The sequence below is a fragment of the Physeter macrocephalus genome, chromosome 9, assembly GCF_002837175.3.
Source record: "Physeter macrocephalus isolate SW-GA chromosome 9, ASM283717v5, whole genome shotgun sequence".
In the NCBI taxonomy this organism is placed as follows: domain Eukaryota; kingdom Metazoa; phylum Chordata; class Mammalia; order Artiodactyla; family Physeteridae; genus Physeter; species Physeter macrocephalus.
In genome coordinates this window covers 79,833,374-79,856,388 of record NC_041222.1, presented here as the reverse complement: position 1 = coordinate 79,856,388, position 23,015 = coordinate 79,833,374, and the positions used below count along the sequence as shown (strand labels likewise).

The 23,015-nt window shown below is 45.1% G+C and overlaps 1 protein-coding gene across 3 annotated transcripts in view; it reads right to left on the bottom strand.

Annotated features, from left to right (window-relative positions):
• Positions 1-23,015, bottom strand: part of AOPEP (aminopeptidase O (putative)) — a 382,025-nt gene that overhangs the window by 130,801 nt on the left and 228,209 nt on the right. For 2 of the 3 annotated variants that reach the window (XM_028494111.2, XM_024132866.3), the window contains exon 6: positions 19,007-19,113. In XM_028494111.2, coding sequence (XP_028349912.1) covers positions 19,007-19,113 — 107 coding nt within the window. Of the gene's footprint in view, positions 1-19,006; positions 19,117-23,015 lie in introns of all 3 variants that reach the window. The other variant, XM_024132867.2, reaches the window with a different exon arrangement.

Below are 23,015 nucleotides of genomic sequence, written 5' to 3'. Positions count from 1 at the left end.
AAAGCTAGTTAGTGGCAGAACTGAGGCTAGAACCCGGGTCCATGGAACACCAAAGTCCTTGCTGCATTCTGGGGCTTCCCCAAGATCCAGGCCCCCATCTCCGTTTTGCCAAAAACTAAGTGGAGAACCTCAGACAACATGTTTACTCTCCCCACGCTCAATTTCCTCACCTGTGAAGAGTGTGATGAGGCTCAGATAACATAAAAGCACTTTGTAACGTAAAAGTGTTAAGTATCCCTTCAACATGTTACACCAGTGTTTATTTCCTTGGCTGGAATACATGGAATGTGAGAGATCAAGTTACCAAGGTCGTTTGGGCTTAAACGCCCTTGGTTTCTGTTGTACCTGGCACCAAATGTAACAACCGAGATTAGTATGACCTTTCCCTGCCCACCTCCTTCCTTTTCCACTGCACTCACAGAAGCAATATGGACATTTAAAAAGCTGTCAGATGGCAGTGATATTTGATCCACATGATTTGATTTGGAATCAAACCTCCTGAAGAAAGAACCGATTCTGCAGGACTATCGCCAAAGGGTGGGATCTGAGAAAACGCCTCTGAAAGGTGCTCAGGCATGTCAGCCGAGGTCTGAACACCTACTGGTCTGCTACAGCCCAGACGGGCCGTCTGCCAGCATTCTCTGTCTTGTACTCCTTGGCAGTAAAAGTGAGAGCCACGAGATAGCTTCATCTACAAACTTGCCACTGTAGTGCTTGAGCCAGGGACGAAGCATCCCAGAAATGAGACAGAAAGGGATTAATCAGCATTCTCACATCCCTGCTCTATCAGTGGCAGCTGCCCCGCAAGGTTTGAGGGTCCGGGAGCAGGGCCTCACTCACCCCGAAGTAACAGAGGAAGTTAAATACTACCTTTGTGGAGACCCCTGGAGACCTCTGAGCTCCAAATGCACAAGTGAGATCTCCTGGGGAAGCAGCATAACACACTGGGTTAAGGATCTTGACTCTGCCATTTAAGTGCCACGTAATCTTGAGTGAGTCAGTCAACCCATAAAGGCCAGTTTTCATCTTTAAAAAGGGGACAATGATAGTGACCGTGGCACCTCATTAGGCTGTTGCAGTGTCTAAAAGTGCTTAGCCAGAGTGCCTGTTGGCATTTTCTAAGCACAATATAAATGATACTAATCTCATCATAATGAATACTGATTGGGGTCAGGGAGTGCCAGCTAAGTCTTCCTCTGACAGGCAAAGACGTTAGAAAAACATCCCCCTGTAGTTACATGTGTACGATGTTATCGTTGGGGGAAGCAAGGGGAAGGGTACACAGGAACTCTATTATTTTAGCAACTACTTGCGAGTCTAAAATTATTCCAAAATAAAAAGTATTTTTTAAAAAAGACTAGGCACATAAATGTGGCCGTACACCTTCCCTTTGCGAGACCCCCGATTTTGAGCATAAACCTTTCAGGGGCTGGTCTGTAAGCCTGCTCCTTGTTGCATCACCATCAGAAAACAAATAAAAAGAAACAAGAAATTTCAGGTGTTGCTTAACATTCTAGAAAGCTAGGTATGGGCGTATTCCGGACACCCCCCTCACCCCTGAGTCTATACCACTCTGTGAAAAGATTACTAAAATTTTGGGTGAAAAATGGAGGCAGAATGATTGAAAGTACAGGAATTTTATGTCCTCCATTTGTTTCTGCAACAATTTTTCCATCTATAAAACGTGTATAATGAACACTCGCCACTGCCTTGCCTTTGGACAGTGCTACCAAAGAGAACTGGACAAAAGGCTGTGCACACCTTTAACTGATGAAGCTGTACCGTGTCAAAGCCACTGGTGTTTGGCAAGTTTGATTATCTGTGTGCTTTTCACAATGGATTTAACAGCTACCCAGCATGAAGGTTTTTCCCACCGGGGACCATTATCCTATAGCAAACACAGCAAGATATCACTCCAGTGCTGAAAAAGGCAATTGATAACATGATTTAAGACAGAAAGAGACATCTCTCCAAGGAGCCACAGGAAAGTGAAGAAGGTATATTCTGTCCCCTGATGGTGAAAGGAGAAGTCAGCTGCTGACGAGGGTGACATGAAAAGACTCTGTAGTTAGAACTGCGGAAAACACAAAAAACTCCTCAAATTTTGCTAAGCAGGGCAGGGCAATGAACGGTGAAACTTAGAAAAGCAGGAAGTAATGAGCATTAATAAAAAACCAAAATAGTCCTCAGGTTTTGAATGGCCATAAATCAGAAATTCCTTTCTAAGAAATGAAATCCCCCCAAAAGAAAAAAACATGGAACAGACTAATACAATAGTCTGAGCAGTATATCATCATATTCAACACACGAAGAGGTAATTTGCATGTTTTCAAAGGAGACGAAGAAGAAAACAGAGAGCAAGGAGTGCCCCAGAGGTTTCTGATAAGGTGGGTTGTCAGAGGACATGCACAAAAGAGGAAAGGGGGGATGCTGGAGAAAAGCTCACTGCAAGAGCTGGGAAGCAGTAAAATCATTGCCAGGAAGGCAGGAATTCAGAATGGGCCGGTGATAAGGGAGAGTGCCCAGGACAACAAAAAGGGCTTTTTTTGTGTGTGTGTGGTATGCGGGCCTTCCTCCGTTGTGGCCTCTCCCGTTGCGGAGCACAGGCTCCGGACGCGCAGGCTCAGCGGCCATGGCTCACGGGCCCAGCCGCTCCACGGCACGCGGAACCCTCCCAGACCGGGGCGCGAACCCGGCTCCCCGGCATCAGCAGGCGGACGCGCAACCACTGCGCCACCAGGGAAGCCCCAAAAAGGGCTTTTGAAGTGATGTTTGGAGCCTAAAGAAGACCAGGTGTTAGGAGGTGACAGAACGAATAGAACTACTTGACTCCCACTTTGCTTCAACTTTCCTGCCAAGGAGAATACTTTTCAAACTATACATGGTAGAACAAGCACTGTTATGTGGGAACTGATGTTTCACACTTGGGAACTGATCCTTGGTACCAGTGGAGAGGGCTCCTTCATCCTTTAAAGGAGTTCTGACTCCAGGCCCAGGTGAGGGACATGCCACAGTTTGGAAAACTTCCATCTGCAATCACAGGCCTCTGGAGGCATCAAATCATGGAGACAATGGGAGGGGGGCTGATGGAGATAGACAAATGTCATTCTGATTGCAAAGGAAGAGGGAATAAGAGGAGGGGAGGTGAAATTTGTGACTAGGTATTGAACAGATAGTTTGTGAGCACTTAGAAAATGGTGGACTGCAAGGAGGTTGCATGGGATCTTGAGGGCCACTTCCAGAAATTCACTGTGGGTATCAGGCCTCCTGACTTCTGGCAGCTGGCAGAATGGATGAGGTGGCTAGCATATGGTGGCTGTTTCATGGCTTTATAGAAGGTCCAAAAACAGAATCCCAAGGCTGTTGATTAATTACTTGCTATAACCAGGAGGGAGTCCTTAGGGCTGTGCCCAAGGAATGATGACTTACTGGCTTAACAAATTTGCAAATAAGTCGAGTCTGGAAGTCTAGCTGGTTGACCAACAGCATCTACAGTCAAGAACAGCAACCACAGGCTGGAATGAGGATCCAAAATTAATAAAAACAATAGTTAGTAAGGACGAAGAGGCTTTTAAAAGTTAGTATTTACCTATGAAAAAGATTTAGTATATTAAATTGTCTGTAAACTCAACATGTAGCAAGAGGTGATTGACGTGGCTTCCAAAACAATAAACACAACAGTAGGTGAGATCAACAGGAGCGATGAGATGTAACGGGAAGTCCTGCTGGGAACGGGGTTGGGGGCAGACATCATGGAGAGCTGGGCTCTGGAGCCAGACTTGCCTCTGCTGGTATCCTGGCTCTGCCACTCCCTAGGGGTAGAAAGGTGGTCAATTGCTATACGCATCTGTTTCCTCATCTATGAAATGCGGAGGAAGACGGTACTAGTACCTATCTCATAGGGCCGTTTTGAGGATTAAATGAGATAAATGTACATAGAGTGCTTAGAATAATGTTTGGCGCATCAGAAGCACACAATGAATGTAACTAAGGAGAAAAATATGCATGGGAGTTGAAATGCTAAGACTGCCCTGAGAAGGTGTATGATACTAGATTTAAAAATGAAATATGGTGTATATGTGAGTGCTTTCAACTAATCCTATTAATGCTTGTCCTTTCTTTTCTGGATTATCCAGATCAAGGGAAGCAATAATAGTTACACTCTTCACAGGTGTAACCTCAAACAGAGTGCTATATTCAGTTCAGGTGTCACATCTGGAGAAGGCCATTGTCAACAAAGAGAGCAGCAAGGAACCAAGCCCAAGAAGGGAACCGCTCTCCCAACCCTGTGACCTAGTGACTAGAAAAGAAAAGACAATGGTCTTCAGACATGTGGACTGTTTGTGTGAGAACAAGGCGAATCCTGTGCAACTCTGGAGGTAAGGGCTAAGAGGACAGGGCAGACCTCCCTATAAATAGGGAGGCAGGTTCCAGCCCAATCCAAGGAAGCCCATTCAAAGATAAGCCGTTCCCATGGGGAAGCTGCTGCTTGCTGAAGCAGTGAGATCTGGATGCTGGGAATACTCAGGTGGAAGCTAGGTGGCTGTCTGTCAGGGATATGGAAGGCTAGGCAAAATAACTTTTAAGGCCCTTTCTGACCCTAATATTCTATGATTGCATGAGATAAGAGAGCCCAGAGTATATTTAAGCTGCAGCATTCAGAAGTAAAACATCATTCATCCACTGCAGTGGAGTCAATGTTTGCTATGCAGCCTTGGGTTTGCTAAATCCACCAAGGGTGATTTTCATTTAAAAAAAAAAATTTAAAAAAACTAAATGAATTAGAGGAACCATAACTGAATTTTATTCAACCACATATATTCAGGGATAGACTTAGCTAAAGAGTATAGAATCCAAGCAATCCAAGCTCTCTCATTATCTTTTTTACAGTGTTGTGTTTGAGAGGTGCATATGCAATATACCTGAACTAGTATCCTCATAAGCCAGGTTAAAAAGCGCTAAGGTCATCATAATGAAGCACAGGCTGTCAGTCTGCTCCATACATTCAGAACACAGGAATATACAGAACCTGAAAGTTACAGGAAGCAAAAGTAGAAAGGGTAAAAATGGAAAACTTTTCTTGTAATGTGTCAAAAAAACCTCCATGACTTTATCTTGGAAAGAGGCAAATGAGACAAATGCTGACTTCATTTTACAAGGGGAGATTAGAAGCACGTTTTGAACACTAACAGCATGCGTGGTGCTGTGTGCTGAGATAATGGGAAGGATCGTCTCATCTTATGACTCAAAGAGGAGCAGATGGTCTGTGGGAGCTGGAGAAGGACTTTTCCCTCCTCGGTGGAGGATGGCACAGTGCTGGGGACTTAGAGGTGGCAGCGGGTGGAGGGCTTGCGTGAGTTTGAAGCCCAACACACACCAGGATGTAAAACAGGACGAATAGTTGGGAGAGCAGCTCTGTTCTCAGTCTTGTGGGCAACTGTGTACTATATTTAGGTCTTACATTTAACATTCATACATTAACTCTTCAACACAGTATGGTTTGTAATAGATTTGCCTATTCTGGATGTTTCAGATAAATGGAATCATACAACATGTTGCCTTTTGTGTCTAGCTTCTTTCAGAGAGCAAAGCGTTTTCAAGATTCATCCATTTTTGTAGCACATATCAGTAGTTCAATTCCTTCTTATGGCTGATTAATATTCCATTGTATGAATATAACACATTTCATTCATTTACCGATTCATCCGTTACTGGATGTGGGTTGTTTCCACTTTTTGGCTATTAAGAATAATACTTCTATGAACATTCATGTACATGTTTTTGCATGGACTTATGTTTCCAGGTCTCATATATACCTAGAAGTGGAATTGCTGGTTTGTATGGTAACTCTACGTTTAACCTTCTGAGGATCTGCTGGACTGCTTTCCAAAGGAGCTGCACCATTTTACATTCCTGCCAACAGTGCATAAGGGTTCTAATTTCTCCAAATCCTCTCTAACATTTGTTCTTAACTGTCTTTTTCATTATAGCTATTCTAGTAGGTGTGAAGTGGTATTTCAATGAGGCTTTGATTTGCATTTCTCTGATGGCTAATAATGTCAAGCATTTTATGTGCTTATTGGCCATTTGTTTATCTTCTATGGAGAAATGTCTATTTAGATACTTTAACTATTTTAAAATTGGGTTATTTGTCTTTTCATTGTTGAGTTGTAAGTGTTCTTTATATATCCTGGATACAAGTCCCTCAGATATATGATTTGCAAATATTTTCTCCCACTCTGTGTTGTCTGTTTGTCTTTTCACTTTCTTGATAGAGTCCTTTGAAGCACAAAAGTTTGAAATTTTGATAAAGTTCAATTTATTGATATTTTTCCCTCTTTGATTTTTGACCCTTTTTAGGTGTCATATCTAAGAAACTGTTACCTAAACCAGGTTCATGAAGACTTATACCTAGGGCTTTTTTCCTAATAGTTTTATAGTTTTAGCTCTTACATTTAGGTCTTTGATCTATGTTGAGTCAATTTTTGTATGTGGTATGAAGCAGAGGGTCTAACGTCATTCTTCTGCATGTGGGTATCCAGTTGTCCCATGAACATTTGTAGAAAAGAATATTCTTTCCCCCATTGAATAGTTCTGGTACCCGTGTCAAAAACCAACTGACCAGAAATGAAAGGGTTTGTTTTTAGACTCTCAGTTTTATTCCATTGATCTATATGTCTGTCCTTATGCCAGTACCATGCTGTCCTGAGTACTGTAGCTTTGTAGTAAGTATTCAAACTGAGAAGTATGAGTACTCCACCTTTGTTCTTCTTCTTCAAGATTGTTTTGACTATTCTGGGTCCCTTGAATTTCCATGTGAATCTTAAGATCAGCTTGTCCATTTTTGCAAAAAAAAAAAAAGGCCACTGAAATTTTAACAGGGATTATACTGGATTTAACAGGGATTATACTAGATCAGTGTAGGGAGGATTGCATCTTAACGACCCTAAGTCTTTTAATTCATGAACACAAGATGCTTTTACATTTATTTAGTTATTCTTTAATTTCTTTCAACAGTGTTTTGTAGTTTCCAGTATACATTTTGCACTTCTTTTGTTAAATTTATTCCTAAGTATTTTATCATTTTTGATGTTATTATAAATGAATTTATTTTTTAATCTCCTTTTCTGATTATTTATAGCTAGTGTATAGAAACACAACTGTCTTGATGAATAAAGAAGGTGTGGTATACACAGTGGAACATTACTCAGCCATAAAAAAGAATGAAATAATGCCATTTGCAGCAACATGGATGGACCTAGAGATTATCATACTAAATGAAGTAAGCCAGATAAAGACAAACATCATATGATATCACTTATATGTGGAATCTAAAAAATAGTACAAATGAACTTATTTACAAAACAGAAAGAGACTCATAGACATAGAAAACAAACTTATGGTTACCAAAGGGGAAGTTGGGGAGAGGGATAAATTGGGAATTCAGGATTAACAGATACACACTACCATATATAAAATAGATAAACAACAGGATTTATTGTATAGCACAGGGAACTATATTCAATATCTTGTAATTAACCAAAATGGAAGAGAATAGGAAAAAAAGAATATAGATGTATACATATATATATATGTATAACCAAATCACTTTGCTGTACACCTGAAACTAACACAATATTCAATTTTAAAAAAAGAAACACGACTGTCTTTTGTATATTGCTCTTGTATCTTGCAATCTTACTGAACTTGTTTATTAGTTTTAACAGTGTTTGGGGGAGGAGTCCTTCCTTCAGATTTTCTATATATAAGATTATGTCATCTGCAAAAAGATAGTTTTACTTCTTCCTTTCCAATGTGGATGTCTTTTATTTCACTTTCTTGCCTAATTGCCTTGGCTAGACCCTCCAGTACAATGATTAACAGAAATACAATCCCTCTTTTTTATCCCTTCTCTCCTCAACCACTGACTTGAAAGGGGGAGGAGTCCCTATAAAACTGGATTTTAATATGTAGCAAGAAGTATTTCTTACTACATATTAAAGACATTATGTGTCTTTGAAGCAGGTTCAGTTCAAATAGTTGCACAGTTTTTGTGTTTTTTTTTGCGGTACGCGGGCCTCTCGCCGCCGTGGCCTCTCCCATTGAGGAGCACAGGCTCCGGACGCGCAGACCCAGCGGCCATGGCTCACGGGCCCAGCCGCTCTGCGGCATGTGGGATCTTCCCGGACCGGGGCACGAACCCGTGTTCCCTGCATCGGCAGGCGGACCCTCAACCACTGCACCACCAGGGAAGCCCAGTTGCACAGTTTTTGTCAGCTGTTCTTGGCCAAAACTATTGGCCAAAACACAATAGTTTTGGGGAGCATGGGGGAGACCCACAGGGAGTAAGCAAATAATTTGTAGAACAGAGTCAATTTAGGATTACATGAGAAAGTACTCACTGGTTGAGAGTTTTTCTGAATGGGAAACTAACACTCATTAGCCAAGAATGTAATATACATAGTGCTAGCATTGGCTGAGGGCATGAGATAGCCTCCAAGGATGAGCAAAATAGGAGTGAACTATTACAAGTTGGTTTATGGAGATGAATTATTTTTTAAGAAAATACTTCATGGGCAAATACTGTTATAATGAATCAGTGCCCCACAGGGCAGCAATACAGAAAAATTATGCACATATACTTATAAAATTTATTTTCTGAAGGATTCACAGGAAAATGCTAGCAGTGATTACCTTAGGGCGAGGACTATGGTGGTGAAAATGGAATTTTATACTTTTCTAAACTGAAATTTCCTGTGATATACTTGTATTTTTTAAAAAATGGTTAACTAAATAGTGATTATGAACTACTTTATTCCTTCTTTATGTTTTTCTATATTAAAAAAACTCTACCAAGTGTTATTGCAAAAATGAAACACCATGTACAGTAAGTATGTTAATAGGGGCCTATAAAAGAGAATTCTACCCCTCCCTTAGAAATACCTGAGTGATGAGTAACCAGAGAATGGTCTAGAAAAATGAAGAAGGAAGGGTTATTTGAGTTCAGCTATTCAGGACATGTCTGTCATCTTTGTTGGGTAAAAGAAGTGAGAGCTGAGGGTGTCCCTCCAACAGGAAACAGGAACTGAGTGGGCAGCTCAAGGGGGTGGAGCTGGCCTTTGAGACAGGAAAGGACAGAGTCTGTTTCTGGCTGGCTGAGAGCCCTCAAGTTTTTCAGAAAATGCTGGCACAGGTACAGAAGCCTCCAGTCACAAAAGGGTAGAAACAGTCTACACAGCCTAGCATGTGTGGTTCAAATTTAAAAAGCAAAACAAACAAACAGCAAAAAAGAATGGACAGGGAGAATGGGGTGGGGCAACCCCGAGCCTGAGTGATGGGTGGAGGGCAGAAGTTCCAGGATACAGAGGTAGAGATTTAGGAACCTCACAGGCCAGTGCCAGAGGTCCGAGCTCAGGTTAGAACTCTTGAAGGCCATAGAGGCAAGAACGTTTATCTTCTCAGGGCGGTAGTCAGATTCTGTATAGGCGCCAGGGAAGTTGAGCCAGAGGGGACACCAGGGTGGCCCTTATGTAGAGATTAGACCAGAAGTAGGTTCCAGGAAGGTATGAGGGTCCCATTAGTCTTAGAAGCATTGCCAAGTTAATTCTTCCCTCAAGCTATTCATTTGAGCATCTTTGTTTAACATTCAGATTTTTTTTGGGGGGGGGGGGGTGGGATGGTTTGCTTTTAATCCTGTCCTTTTCATTTGTAACCAGGCATTCTCTTGCACTTTTTAAAGAATATTCTCTTAACTTCTTAGCAAAATTAACTTTTTGAACATTCCAGCCAATTGTAAGTTTGTGAGGAGCAAAAGCAGGTGTTTCCAGGCTCTAGTTGTTAAAGAGAGATGAGCAGGATGCCTCTGTGGTTGCCATCCGGAGGGTGGCAGCAGTGAAAGAAGAGACAGAAATCAGAATGAACCGGGAGGGAGAGTGAGGCTGCCTGTGGGGCTGTGTCCTTGTGCCTCTGTCACTTGTTGGGCAAACTTTGATCAGGTGCCAGAGGGTCTAGATGGCAGTATCTAACATGTGCTGAGTATTTACTATAGGTTGAACCACAGGAAATTGCCGATAATCAGTTATTTTAGATCCATCAGAATGGCAATTTCCTGTGACTCAACCTAACACATGTGTTCTAAATGATTTGCATGTACTCATGGCATTTATTCCTCACACTCACCTATAAAGTGGAAACTGTTGTGTTATTATTCCCATTCCATTCTACAGCGAGGAGTCTAAAGCTCAGTATGGTCGTGTAACTCTCAAAGTCACATAGCAAGTAGTGGAGTCAGCACTGAACTCAAATCCAGGCAGTTTGTCTTCCAGGCTTGCTTAACCCTATACGACTTTTCCTGCGTTGAGAACTGAACACTGACAAGCCCTGGAGAGAGTTCAGTTCTGCATCCTCAGTTGATGTTTCTCTAAAATGAGGCAGAATAGACCAGGTCTTGGCCAAAGAAGGCACTGGGACTGTTGCCCTTCACTCTGTTCAAAGTCGTAACGAACTTCACAAAGCTCACATATTCAACCAGTTCCTTTACTGGGTCGATCCTTATCTGCGATCAGGGATAGCTTTACATCATATTATTAGAAGACTTCTTGAAGCTGTATTGACATTTCAATCAGTTTTGAATAACTCCAAAGTGACTCATTCAAAGCCTTATTAGGCCATCCAAGAAGAGGATTCCAAGTTCTTCTAATCTCAGGTCTGGGTTCCTGAAACAGCCATCTAATTCTATCTGGCCTCTCCACTCTATCTGATCATGTGTTATCCCAAAGGCTGGGTAATCTTCCCAGAACTCCATTTGCATTACATCATTCTTGGAACTGAAAATAGCTCCCCACTGCCTGGATGGTCACATGCAAACTCTTGAATTTGGCATCTAAGGAACTCCATTACTTAGCCTGGTCCACCTTCAGTCTCATAGGTTCTTAATGGCTCTCCTCTTCAGTAAACCCATTCTCACTTAATGGACAATTCCACAGTCAATTCACTGTTTATGCCTGCCAGGCTTTGCTCATTGAGTTCCCCTCCCTTCACTGCTTTACCAGCCTCAGTGAAATTCTTTCTCACCATCCCAGCTCAAGCCTCACATCTTCCCAATGGCCCTTTCTAACTAAGCTTACTCTCTCAGCTCTTTGAATTCTGAGGGTACATCCTAGAATTTGTCTATCTATTGTCTTGTGACCAATATTTCAACTCTCTGAATAATATGCAAAGAAACTCAGGGACAGAGATCATGTTGTCTACAGCATTCACTTCTTCAATATTTAATCAAGCACCCACTCAGTGCCAAACACTGTGGTATACAGAAGCAAAGAAGGCATAGTCCCTAGGTTCAAAAGGTTGATGGGTCAGAAGAGAGATGTATCAAGCTGGGCAATGTGAAAACGCTGTTTTTATAGGTTAAAAATAGTCAAATATTGGGCTTCCCTGGTGGCGCAGTGGTTGAGAGTCCGTCTGCCGATGCAGGGGACATGGGTTCGTGCCCCGGTCCGGGAGGATCCCACATGCCGCGGAGCAGCTGGGCCCGTGAGCCGTGGTCGCTGAGCCCGCACGTCCGCTCCCACATGCCGCGGAGCAGCTGGGCCTGTGAGCCGTGGTCGCTGAGCCTGCACGTCCGGAGCCTGTGCTCCGCAACGGGAGAGGCCACAATAGTGAGAGGCCCGCGTACCGCAAAAAAAAAAAAGTCAAATATTGGCAATTTAATATGGCTCATTCTAAATATAATTATAAAATAATGTAGTAAGGTCATGGGTGGAGATACAAGCAGAGCCTTTAGTGGGTAGAGAGGAGGGTCACCAGCTTATCCTGTCAGGGTAGGGACTGAGACTTCTGGAAGGCAGTGATACCTGTGCTAAGTCAGAATGATCTGGAGTCATGCAACAAAGGAAGGATATTCTAAATAGAGACAATATGAAAAAAAGGCAAGGAGATAAGAAAGAACAGGCAGACAGTAGATGTTATGGGGTGAATTACATCTCTCCAAAATTTTTATGTTGAAGCCCTAACCCCCAGTACCTCAGGATGTGACTGCATTTGGAGATAAGGCCTTTAAGAAGGAGTTAAGCTAAAATGAAGCCATTAGGTTGGACCTCTATCCAATCTGGTTGGTGTCTTTATAAGGAGAGATTAGAACATACAAAGAGACAGCAGGAGTGCAGACACACAGAGAAAAGACCAAGTGAGGACCCAAAGAGAAGGCAGCCATCTGCAAGCCAAGGAGAAACACCTCAGAAGAAACCAAACCTGCTGATACCTTGATCTTGGACTTCTAGCCTCTATAACTGCAAGAAAATTAATTTCTGCTGTTTAAGCCACATACCAGTCTGTAGAATTTTGTTATGGCAGCCCTGGCAAACTAATACAGTAGGGTTCTATGAACTATTTGGGGTGGCTAGAGAGTGAAGCAAAGAATGGTAAGAGAAGAGACCAGAAAAATGGGAGTGATGGCGTGCCGGGCTTTGCCTGCTGTGGAAGTTTTCCCCGGAGACAAGGGGAAACTTTTGAAGAGTTTTAAGCAAGAAGGTGGCAGAATCATAATGGGTTTGTTTGTTTGTTTGTTTGTTTTTGCGGTACACGGGCCTCTCACTGTTGTGGCCTCTCCCGTTGCGGAGCACTGGCTCCGGATGCGCAGGCTCAGCGGCCATGGCTCACGGGCCCAGCCGCTCCGCGGCATGTGGGATCTTCCCGGACCGGGGCACGAACCCGTGTCCCCTGCATCGGCAGGCGGACTCTCAACCACTGCGCCACCAGGGAAGCCCCATAATGGGTTTTCAGTAGAGCTCCTCAGTGGCGGTGAGGAAGATGGATTTGATGGGGCTAGACTACAGGTAGAAAAAAACAAGTCAGAGGATATTAGATTGGTGCAAGCAAGCCATGAAGCTCTAAACAGAGAGAGACAGTGGTATTAGGGGTGGAGAAGGGTCGAATTGAGAAAGACTTAAGAGGTAAGTTCATAGTGAAGGCTTAAACCCTCCCAGGGAGAGGGAGGAATTGGACAAGTTTCCCAGATTTCTACCTTGGATGAGTGTGTGAACTTGTGCTACCAGGGATGAGTTCCGTGCTATTGGAGGTGAGCCGATGGGAGTGGGAGAGAGGGGGTCACCACTGTGAGATGTAGGGCAACCAGGAAGAGATGATGTCAAGTGGACAGCTCAGCACTCACATCTGATCTTTACGAGAGAGCTAGGCTGGCCTGGAGACTTGGGAGCCTCCAGCACAGACAGGAGTTGTGGCCAGCATGCCCCACTCATATCCCGTGGGACGCATTTATCATTTGTGTGCACATCAGCTCTTGGCACGTTCCCTGTGACTCTTTTTTCGGATGTGACCCTCAGGTTGCCTGAGCCTGTCTTGCCTGTGAACACAAGAACCAGAAGCACCTGGAATGTACTCTCTAAGCAATGATGACAGGTGCAAGGATATTTACCCTCTGGGCCCCTTGCCCCTGATGAGGACCACTCTGAAGCTGACCCACACGGCTTCCAGAGTAATCCTGTGTAACCTGACTTGATAACATGGCACCCCGGCCTGGCCCTCCATTCTCCCTTCCATTTTCCCCTCCTGGGAATTCTTCCTAACAAAAGTCTTTCACACGAATTTCATCTGCTTTTGGGTAACCCCACCTAAGAGAGGGTGTTTAGATGAGACCACTCCACGAGGGGGGCCCCCTGGGGAAGACCAACTCTGAGAGACGGAAGATGAAGAGAAGACTGTGAAGGAGATAGAGGAGGGAAGGCAGAGGGGGCCAAAGAAAACCAGAAGAGGGGGAGCCATGGAAGTCAGGTGATAGAAATTTCCAGAAGGGAAGCGTTATTAACAGTACCAAAGGAAGCAGAGGAACCCAATAAGGTAAGAACTGAAATATGTTTATAGAATCGGATGATCATAAGGGCACAATGCCCTGAGGGAAAAGTTTCCCTAGACTTGTGACCCCGGTTCATGTCCAAAGTCACGAGAGTGTCATCCTCGCTTGGTGTACAGTTCCTCCTTCCCTTCTCCCTCGTGGGCAGAGGGTTCCAAGACTCACCTATATATATAGCTCTATGATCTGCATCAAGGCACATTCATCTCTAGTTCTGTTTCTGGAACCAGAAAATTGTCTTTAGCTGTGCGGAGACTGACCAGTTGGCACTCAGGCATCCGAGAGGTCAGGGTAGACGTGGATGCTGATGTGCTTACAGAATCAAAGGGAGAATAGGCTGGTGGCCTCCGTGTTCCCTGTGGGACAGGAGGCAAGAGAAGGAAGAGAGCATGGGGAAGGTCTGGAATAAATACCATAGGCAAGGAGAAGGGAGCTGCCCAAGGAGAAGCGAAGGGATTTATTTATGCCTGCAGGGCCAGTGGAGACTGAAGAAGAATTCTGGGGAGTGTTCAGGCCCAGCAGTGAAGCTCTGGGCTGGAGCTTTTCCATGAGGCAGGCTTGTGCGGCTGAGAATGGACACGTTCCCACATGTGGGTGGGAAAGACTGCTATGTTCTTCAAGGACTAGAAATAAAAATTTCGAAAAAAAACTTTAAAGGTGAAAACTTCATGAATACTAGAGAAGGTTTACACATAGGCTTTTAATGGAAAAATGTCTCACTGGTTAAATGGAATACACAGTGCTTAGGCATCATGCAAACTCACAGAACTTGTGGCATGCACATTTCATTTTGGCTGTAGACAGAGTTACATACTTAGGGGGTTTTCCCTATTATTATTATTATGGGATGTCTTTGGAACCAGGGTGGTGAGGGATTCATGAGGAAGATGGGAAAAGAGTCTGCATTTCTCTAGAATTGTATCAACTTGTGGAGGCAGCAGCTAGAAAGAGCCACGTCAGACTCCGGGCTTGTCAGCACCTACTCGACGTGATATATTTTAACGTTTTTCTCAGCACGAGCTTGACTTTAACAATGAATCCAGAAAAAGGGGGAAGTGATAATAAATCACAAACTATAAAAACCAACAGAGATTTCTTCTGACCCCGCCACCGTAGCTCTTCCATCCCGCCGGCCTGTCATGATACACTAACTGAAAGCACTTAGAGGGAAGATGCTGATGCAGCTATACCCTAGAGACCAAAGGCACGGGAGCCTTTCAGAAGCCCCCTGGCATCTTCCTTGTCAAGAGTCATGGCTGCTGCACTGGACAAGAGTTGGGGGATTGGGGGAACGAATAGGAGAGAGCGAAGCGGTGGCAGCCAGGCAGGGCAGAGTGGAACAGCAGTAACGTCAGGCTTTGAACGGCAAACGGTTCTGCCCGGGCCTGGTGGAGGGAGAGGTGAGGGAAAGTCTGGAGAGAGCCACTGGGGTCTCATCTACGGGAAAGGCATTTTAATAATTAACAAATGGGAAAAGGCATGGAGCCAGTAATGTGACCCTAGCATTTTGAAACTATGCCTCGGGAGCCTGCAGCCACATTACAGGCTCCCCAGCCAGGGAAGGCTGAGAAACCTCGGAAAACACAAGGAACTGTTTTAACCAAATGAAACTTACAACCAGGTCAATTTAAGACACATTTGATGAGAGCCATGATTCAACACTGGATATATGGGAGGCACAAATGGAAAACAGTTCTTATAAATTACTGAAATTAGCAAGTCAGAGACAAACATAATTTTAATTTTTCTCTTCTCACTTTATCAATACCCCTCCAAGAGCTATCATCAACACAATATTGAGTTTTCCTGTTTCCCTATATTGACTGAAATAATCAGACACACACTCTCATGTGTAAAACGACAAAGATACTTTGCCCAAGGATACTTTTCTCAACCCGACCTTCATGTCCTTCCACAGTTCAAGATACCTGGAGTATTTCTTTTTAAGGCAACTAAATGCTATATCGAGTTCTTTGGAGGCAGGGAGACGGTGTAAGGAAAAGAGGACCCTTTAAATGCCCACTTTGCTCTTTATTGGCTGTATGATGTTGGACACCTTAACTGGTCTTTCGAAGCCATGAGTCATCTAAGTGAAGATGTTAAACAGCCAGCAGGAGAGGTGGGGAAGGACCAGCAGTGAGGTAGAAGGAAATCAAGGAGAGTGTGACACAGAAGCCAAGAGAAGAAAGTGTGTTTAGAAAGAGGGAGTGGTCGACCATGTTGAAAGTTGCTGCAAAGGCGGGTAGGAGAAGTTTCCATTGCCTCTGGCAACGTGAAACCAAGACTTCTAAATTGTTCTTGGTCCATCCTTTGAAGACCATGGGGTATCTTAAAAGCAAGAAAGGAAAAAGATAGCATCTTTGACTACTGTATTGTTTTAAGAGACTTCTTTCCCAAGGTCTTATTTGTGTACTAAAACAAAAATCTGAGAACACATTTTTACAACTCTGGTTCTTCCTTTCACTGTCAGTCATTTCTAGGTTCTCTGAGCCCATTTAAGGGAGAATTCTAAGGGATGGGAATAAACTAAACCTAGACTATATAATTTGGGGCAGGTTCAGAAACATTTCCTCTTCATTGTAAGTGCATCTGATAACAATATTTTCCATATTGATGTGCAACAAATCTTTCAAATGCACTCATTTCATGGTTAGCCTAAATTTAGGCAAACACAATTTCTGAATACTAAGAAAAAGAAAAACAAATGCCATAATAAGCCTTTTAGCACAAGGCTCTAAAAATAGCGTATTCCTTCTCCCAGCTCCACACACAAAGGAAAAGCTCTTGGACATCAGAAGCTCCACCAACCCCAGAGACAAGGCTCTCCACACATGTGCGCTGACTTCCCAGGGTCCATCTGACTGCTTATAAGTTGGGAACACATTTCACCAACTGTTGTTAATTATAGTGTCCTTACCCGAACCGACGGTCTATGGTCATACAGAACTGGGGGCATCAAAGGGACTTAGAGACTTGGAGAGTGGGGAAACGGAGTCTTGAGAGCTGGCAGGATTGGCCCAGTCATACAGCTCACACATAAGCTTGTTCCTGCATCAGCCCCCTTAAAACAAACCTCCCTGACCCTCATTTCCCTCCCCTCCCAGCACAACTTCTCTCACAAAGTCCACACTCAATGTCCCTGCTTCCTGACCTCCCATTCCCTCCTCTACCCACTTCAGTCCGGCTCCCTTCTCCACAGCTCATGAATAAATGCATGCATGTCAAGGTCACCAACACCTTTCGTGCGGTCCAACCAAAGGTCACTTCTCCCCCTCCCTTTTACACACCCCTCAGCAGCATCCGGCATTTCCTTTCCTGACTTCCGTGACTCCCGGCATGGGGGTTTTCTCTACACTGATTTCCCCAGCTCCTCCACGGGCTCCTCATCTTCCTCTCAACCTCTTCTCTCACTTTCCTCTCTAGCTGGTCATTTCAACGTGCTCAGAATTTTAAGTATCCATAGGCTGAATGTCCCAGTCTCTCCAATGAGCTCCTGACTTGTAAACCTCACTGAGTTTTCAATATTGACTATCTATGTGGTATGTCAAACTTGACACATGCAAAACTGGAATCCTTATTCTTCCCTCCAAAGCCTGCTCCTCCCAAAGTCTTTACCATCTCACCAAATGGCATCACCACCTGTCTACTCAGCTGCTCAGGTCAAACGCCTAGACGTCATTCTGGACGCTTTCAATTTCCTTTTCTCCACATTCAACAGACCAAAGATCTGCCAGTGCCACTGCCAAAACATGTCTTAAATAGGCCTGCTTCTTGTGTCTGCCCTGCCACAACCAGGACCTCTAACGTGGACTACTACAACGTTCTAACCCTTCTCCTGGCTTTTTGTCAGAGGCCTGCAGTCCGTGCCACACAGCAGCCAGAGCAGCGCTGTAAAAGCCCAAGACAGATAAGGATCCTTCCGTGCTGAAGGCCTGGGGCAGCTTCCATCGCACTCAGGGTAAGGCTGGATGATCTAGCTCCTGCCTGCCTCTCCCGAGCAGGGACCCTGTCCACGTTGGCGGTGGGTGTAGCCATCCCGCTGGCTGAGTGAACGGATGCTTGCACAGTGGCGCTGGGTGGGGAAGACAGGGCTCCCGGCTCCGGCTTTCCTAAACAATGGATGAGTCAGCAAGACGCCAGCGGTTAGCGTGCGAGAGAGGACTTCTCCGTGGGAAGAGCGGCCACACCCTGTGCTACACAAAGGACTGGCGAGCCTCGCTGGGGTCAGGCTGGGCTCGGCATTCCCCTCAGACTTTGGCCTCAGTGGGCAGTCCTGCGGAGAGGGGTTTTTATTTAAAAACAAACAACAACAGGACGGGTCCAGGCAGGCTTCTACCCAGGCGGTAGACTGGCCTTCAGAGCTGCCATCTAAAATGAGGGGTGATTCCCGGATGGCTGCCTTCCCACCTGTCTGATGGCAGATTCCAAAGGCTTGGCTCCACTCAAGAGGGGACAGGATGAAAGCTTCTGTTGCCATAGCAATCACAGCGCTCCTGGGGCCGAGGCTCAAGGTTTCAGATAAACAACTATTTACAGAAGTGGAGAAAAAACAAGCAAACAGAGAGGGACAAAAAAAATGGGAAAATGGCAAGAAGTAATCCTACCAGTGCTGCAAGACAAGCTCTGAAAATACAACACAGGAGCTGAGAGTAGAATCCTCCCACCAGCACAGGAGTGGCCTCCTGCCGGGACACATCCGGAACAAAAGGCCCCATTGACACAAACATCTGTTACTACTAAACACTTAGGAATCAATATTTTCTTAAAGGTTTTTTTTTTTCCTTTTGGCTTTAAAGAGTTACTGTCTGCCAGGCTACCAGACCCTAACCTTCTCCAAGTCCACAGCCACCACATAAAGTAACTATTAGAACTTCAAATGAAGAATTTGGTCCCGGAAATGGCCTTGTGCTAGTTTTTTCCTGAACAGAGACACCAGGAAAATGTCAGAAGGCAAATCCAAACCCACACCCTGAAAGACTTAAAACATAACAATCACATCCCTGGGAAGATGAGTAATCTAGCCCAATTTAATTTAAAAAGGAAACACAGCAGATTTAAGAGATGGCCTGGACGTGCCTTGCAGGAAAGGAGCAGCGTGATGGAAGGACCGGAAGGTAACGGGACCACGGAGCGCTTTACCTCAACACCTGCATGTCCTCCGGGGAGTTCCGCACCTCGTCCTGGAGGCGACGCCAGCGCAGGCAATCCCTCAGTCCCTGCTGCTCCTGGGCCTCTTCGGGGGCCAGCTGCTTGGAGCACAGACACACAAACACAAACGCTCAGGGCACAGTCACTGTTGTCCTCCCGCGGAGTCACAGCCACCGCTGGGGCAGCTGGCTTTGTTTCGGGGGGGATGGCACAGACAGTCCCCGCCGCACCTTGCGCTCCATCAGAAAGGGCCTCTTAGGTCCTCAAACAAAGAACCAGCCCTCACTCCTGCGCTGCCTGTTTGGGAGGTGCCCCCTGGCCCCGGAACCTCCCCCTGCCCCCTCACCTCCACCCCTGGCCTGGAAAGAACAGACCTCCCTAGGGAGCCATTTCCACTCTGATCCCATCCAGCCTTTTCCTGCTTTGTCTTCTTGCACAGGGTGGGAAAGGTCCCCTCCATTTACCTCCTACTTTTCCCAGCCCTCAGTTTTGTTAAGGGCTGTTTACAGTGCAGCCAGCTAATGCAACCCAGATGATTCTGTTTGCATATAACCAGAAAGAGTGCACTGCCTGGACTCACTCTTGGGGAGGGGGAAGGCCATCGCACCCTGCCCTACTGGTCAGAATTGGCTGCTGTCACTTGATGTGCTCACAAGGCCCCATGGCTGTAACCCCGCAAGGGAGGGCAGCAGAGCATCCACTGGGCAGGGAACTGTCAGTGTCTACAGGCGTTTCTGGGAATTAAAGGTCCCTAATAGTTCCCTCAGCAGGTATTTACTGATTCTCTGCTAGAATCAGCTCTGAACGTGAGGAGTCCAGCTCTGAACGTGAGGAGTCCAGGTAAGACAGACAAGCACAGTAACCATCAGAATTCAGTGATGGCAGGGGTTAAGGAAGAACCCAGATGCCATCTGGCCAACCAGGGTGGTCAGAACGCTTTCCTGAGGAGGTGTTCCCCAGGGAAAGCAGGAGCCAGCCAGGGGAGGAGGAATTTCAGGAAGATGGAAAGCATGCACAAAGCTCGTGGGGCCTGGAAAGAGTGTGAAATGTTTTAAAAATGGTGAGGGTTAGGGTCAGGCAGGGAGCAGGCTGCCAGCCAGGGAGGGACAGAGGTGCCAAGTAGCTAGCAGAGGCCAGGTGATCAAGACACTGTGTGTGTCCTGTTGTCGTGGACTGAGTTTTGTCGTCCCCTTCCCTAACAAAAATCATATGTTGAAGCCCTAATCACCACTGTGACTGGATTTGGAGATAGGGCCTTTAAGGAGGTAATTAAGGTTAAATGAGTTCAAAAGGATGGGGCCCTAATCTAATAGGGTTGGTGTCTTTACAGGAAGAGGAAGAGACACTAAAACTCTCTCTCCATGTGTGCACTGAGGAAAGGCCATGTGAGGACACAGTGAGAAGATGGCCCTCCCCCAGCCAGGGAAGGGAGGCCTCACCAGAAACCAAGCCTGTCAGCACCTTGGTCTTGGACTTCCAACCTCCCAAACTGTGAGAAAAACAAGTGTCTGTTGTTTAAGTCTCCTGGTCTGTGGTACTTTGTTATGGCAGCCCGAGTTGAATACGACAGCTGTGAAGGAGTTTAGACTTTCTCCAAGTTGATGACAAGTTATATGATTCAAGTTGCCACTAACTCAATTCACCTCTCCCTAAAGAATGCCACTCTGAGAGGAATGTGGGTTTCTATCTCCTTGTTCAAAGATTTCTCACTCCCCTTTGCTGTACTTGCTAATGCTCGGTGCTGCACAGTGCAGTCTCCTGGGCAGCAAAGCAACACTGCACCCTCACGCCCTGTTCAGTGATGAAATGACCTGCTGACGGGGAGTCTCCCGTGAGGCAGCCCACCCTTTCCTGCCCCAAGGAGCATTCCTCTCCTGCTTGGGAGGCTTGCTGTGAACACTTGTCAGGGACCACCAGCAGCTCAGTCTAACTCAACCTTCAAGGAAGGGGCCAGAGCAATGGGTGTACTCTGGAAATGTTTCCAAACTTTGTGCTGGTTCTAGAATGGCCACTTCGCTTCAGGGGTGTCCATGTTTTCACATATTGAAGACTTACTGCATGTACCTTAAAGGATGATGAGGTGGATTGCCCCCTACTCCAGGTTAAGGGAAAAGGAGGGATAGAGAAACTTCAACTCCTACTTTCCCTTTGAGGCCCACAGGAAGTCACCTCCTCCAAGAAGGCTTTCTGGATTTTCTCATACCCAGCCTCTTCCACCTGTGAACTCCCACAATATTTGGTGTTTACCTCTCTTTTCTAACTTATTTTCTTCTTCCTTCTACTGTGTGCTTTCCTTATTTTCAAAATTAGACTCTGACCTCTTGCAGAGCAGCGTTGTAGTCTTATCCTTTTATCCCTACAGATCTAGCACAGAATGGACACATGGAAGTTGTGCAGCTGTGAGATGCAGCCAGGCCAGCGTCGTGCCTTTTTTGGTAGAGACAGATGTAAGGTAGGGCAGCTGGAGGGAGGACACAAGCAAAGAGATTCCAGGAGGTACAGGCAAGGGGAAGGATAAAGGGGGAGCGCTCTTTGGAGATTCAGGAGATAAAGGACAGAGAGATGATCATCAGATGCCTGACATACACTCACGATTATGAAGAATAGCCTAAATCTGATTGTCTCAGGATGGAAGTACCTCAGGGAAGTGATGGTGAAAGAGGCACATTTACACTAAACCTATTTAATCCTTGCTGAATGCCTACTATGTGCAAGGTGGTGGCAAAATCAAAGAGGAAGAGAACAAGAAAGGAGAACTGGTATTTCTTGAACACCCTCCATGTGTCAGGCACTGTGTTAAGCTCATTCACACACTATCCCTTTCACTCTGCAAGGTTAAACATTCCTATACCCATTTTATAAATGAGGAAACTGAGGCTCAGGGAGGCTACATAACCTACTGTAAACAGCAAAGCTGGGATTCCAAGTCCGGTCCGACTCCAAACCCAGCCCCTTTGCTCGAGAATCTTCCATGTGGCCCCTCTCCACAGGATTCTGTGTGGAGGGGCACACAGCTATGCACGCTGCTAGCTCTACAGCCAAGGTGTGAAAGGGGGAGGATGAGTAAGACACAGTGCCACTTTGAAAGAGGTCACAGTCTAGTCGTGACGATAGAAAGAAGAAGAAAAAAGTGAGAAAAAACAGGTGAGTAAGTACAGATACAGTGGAAATCCAAAGTTTCTAGAAGAGTAGTATTGAACTGTGAGTGAGATGAACAGTCTGGGCTATCAAGGGAAGGTGACCTTGAGCTGCTAGTGAAAGATAAATAGGATTTCAACAGGCAGAAGGAACTTGAACAAAATCATGCAGATATGCACAAACTTGGGAATTTCAGAAAAAGTCAAGTAGTCCAGTGTGTAGAGATGGTAGGGAACAGAAGTAGCCAAATATTTGAAATGAGAAAATAAGCAGGAAGCCAGTTAGCTGCCATATCTTCCTTATTGCTGGTGGCTAATTCTTTAAAGTTGAGGTTGTAAAAAACAATAAAAAACAAAGCTCACAGATCCATAGAACAGACTGCTGGTTGCCAGAGACAGGGGTCAGAAAGTGGGAGAAGCGGGTGAGGGGGTCAAAACGTACAATCTTCCAGTTTTAAAATAAACAAGTCTTGGGGATGTAATATACAGAAAGGTGACTATAGTTAATAACACAGTATTGCATTTTTGAAAGTGCTGAGAGTAGATCTTAAAAGTTTTCATCACAAGAAAAAAAATTGTTAACTACGTAAGGTGACTAATGTTAACTAGACTTGTGGTTATAATTTCACAATGTATACAAACATAGAATTATTATGTTGTACACCCAAAACTAGTGTAAGGTTATAGGTCAATTTTACCTAAATTTAAAAATTTTTTTAAATAAAAATAAAGTAAAAAAAAAAAGTTGAGGGCTTCCCTGGTGGCGCAGTGGTTGAGAGTCCGTCCGCCTGCCGATGCAGGGGACACAGGTTCATGCCCCGGTCCGGGAAGATCCCACATGCCGCGGAGCGGCTGGGCCCGTG